The sequence below is a fragment of the Cavia porcellus genome, unplaced genomic scaffold (genome assembly GCF_034190915.1).
Source record: "Cavia porcellus strain 051 isolate PalLab524CR breed Dunkin Hartley unplaced genomic scaffold, mCavPor4.1 scaffold_27, whole genome shotgun sequence".
NCBI classification, from domain to species: domain Eukaryota; kingdom Metazoa; phylum Chordata; class Mammalia; order Rodentia; family Caviidae; genus Cavia; species Cavia porcellus.
Genome location: NW_026947510.1, coordinates 36,019,002 through 36,021,601, shown reverse-complemented (window position 1 = coordinate 36,021,601; position 2,600 = coordinate 36,019,002). Strand labels below are relative to the sequence as shown.

Here is a 2,600-nt window from a genome sequence, read left to right as displayed (position 1 = left end):
GCTTCCTGTATAACTATTTAAAGATATAATAAAAATAGCCTTATGTCTTTGAAAGATACTTCAGGAAAAAGATGACCAGCCACTGGATTGTAGAAAGTTTGTATTTGATAAATTATAAATATCCAGACTACACACACACACACACACACGCACACACACACACATGGCCCCCCACCAAAAATAAAAAACAAACTACATAAAACATTGAACCAAATCAAATATTAGATAAATTCATAAAAGAAGTTACATGAAGACCAAAGCACATGAAAAAAATGTACGTCAAACAGTAAAAGGGTTTTCTAAAATGTATATGTAACTGTATTCAGGAATTTAAGTGCAAATATCATTCAGGAACAAACTAATGCCTAACAAAACAAATTAAAGTTATCAAATCCATACAAGTAGTTGCTATAGTATATGGGATGGCAACAGAGAAAATGGATCATAGAGGTTATTGACATGGTAACAAGAAATTTATACTTTAACGCACTGAGGCATGCACTGAAAATTTTATTATATGTACATTACACCTCCATAACATTTATTTAAAATGTTCATGAATATATGTCCAGTATAATTACCAAATGGAAAATTACTGTTTTATGTTGCAACTATTGAAGTTAAATTTTTTAATCCTCTCAGTGTTCCCCTAGCAAAAGCCAAAATTCTAAGATTCTTCTATTTCTGCTCTAATTATCCTTAATTTTCCACCAAGTAATTAGAAGTATATAAGATATTAAAATACCTCAAACCCATTCTTGATGAGTCATTTAAAAGTGAAGAGCCATAAGCAGAAAAAAGGCTGGAAGTTCATAATTAACCAAATGTTTGCTATAGTAGATATTTTTAAGAGACAAGGGGTCTTTCAATGATTTCCTGTAGTAAGCTTTAAATTGTCAATTATATAGCAATTCACATCATAAATGTATCATATATTATCGATATTCACCTGAATAATTTACAGTGGTTTTCACAATGAAAGAAACTGAGAGGAAAGACAAACTATCTTTGAAATATATATCTTTTTAAAAAATCTAGAACATCGAAAAGAATTTGGCTTGATGGTTTACGCAGTTTATGTGACCCTCTGATCTTTATTCTTCATCACACACTTTAGCTGTCTCAGCATGAAAAGAATGGCCTGCCTTAACTTGGAGTTTCCCAGAATCAGAATGAGAGAATGGCTTGAAGGATACACAAGTCCAATAGTTAGGGAAAGTGCATGGACCAAGTCACTCTGGGGCATCTGAGAAATCCATGGTATGAGAAGGGACAGAAAGTAACTAGTGTAGAGGAGGAGAAAAGAAACCATAATTTTCAGGGCACTGACATGGGCCTTCATCCTGGGATCTCTGTATCCTTTGCAATTCATCTTCTGGACGTGTTTCCATAAGGAGATGATAAGCAGGAGAAAAGAGATCAGGGCCAGAATAAATGGTGTGAGGGAGAACATGATAATGTTGAATATGATGAACGTTGATAATTTTGCAGGGTCACTCACTGTGGAATTCCAAGTTGCGTTTCTTTCATGTCCATATTTCCAGTCTTCAATGTGTGTGTTTATTTGTATCATATTTAAAAACAAGAAAACCAAAGTTCCTAGCAGTATGGTCAGAATCACATTTTTTACTCTCCACTTCAGATAGAGAAAGATAGGACTGGACAAACTGGCTATTTTGAGCAAATAAAAGATACTGAGGATTGTAGCAAACCAGAGACTGAAATGATTGAAGACTGCCCAGATAAAAAAAACAATTTTTATATTTTCTTTATCCACAGTTGAAAATGAATAATGAACAGGTTTTAGCCAACTTGCTAATATTTCCCAGATCACACCAATTCTGGAAATTGCCAAGATGATGAGAATTTGATCCACTGAGGAAAGCTTTCTTTTATTGACCCAGTCAATGACATTTATTAATACTATAAATCCATTGCTCAAATTCCCAATTATGAACTGCACAACTATTATGAGGGTGATGAAATTCTGCAGGCCACTTTCCATGTCCGAAGTGAGAAAATTCAATGTCAAATATCACTGATGTTTACCTGCTGATCTAAAATATCATGAACATCTTTAAATGTACAGCCAAGTCCTTCTTCTTCCTATTTTTCTTATGCCATCTTTATCCATTGTTCTAGTGCTGAATAAAAAATCTCCAAGGTTTGCTTTTTAATGTGAAGGTATTAGTTCTTTTTTCCCTTGATTTTTCTGCCAAACCTTATTTAAAAGGCTTTCTTTCCTAAGATGGGCCAAAATATATTTCTTAGATAATTGTGAAACAAAATTATATTCACACTTGCAAATAAGGAGAGATTCTGTTTCACTGTTTTATACTATTGCTTTGTTTCAGTGGCAGAAATATGAGTTCTACCAGCTTGAGTTCTAAGGCTGATAGAGATCTGGTTGATTAAATATTAAGCTAAATGAAGCATTTCTGTTTAAAAGGATTGTCACTGACAATGTATGAAGCATGCAAAGAGAGGACTAACTTATTTCAACAAAGTCCTCAATTTCCTGTGCACAGAGGCTCCATGTGGACAATACCAGGGATAAAGAAAAATTCATTCACATAGCACGAGTCTTCCTCACCCCTGCT

At 33.8% G+C, this 2,600-nt stretch overlaps 1 protein-coding gene across 1 annotated transcript; it reads right to left on the bottom strand.

Moving 5' to 3' along the window:
- Positions 1-1,075: 1,075 nt before the first annotated feature.
- Positions 1,076-2,011, bottom strand: LOC100726659 (taste receptor type 2 member 13-like). Its single transcript, XM_003470293.2, has one exon. The coding sequence runs from the start codon at positions 2,003-2,005 to the stop codon at positions 1,076-1,078; it is 930 nt and encodes a 309-aa protein (XP_003470341.1). The 5' UTR covers positions 2,006-2,011.
- Positions 2,012-2,600: the final 589 nt, after the last annotated feature.

Bases quoted from the DNA above. Each gene is read 5' to 3' on its own strand.
- LOC100726659 (XM_003470293.2), bottom strand. From the start codon at position 2,005: ATGGAAAGTGGCCTGCAGAATTTCATCACCCTCATAATAGTTGTGCAG.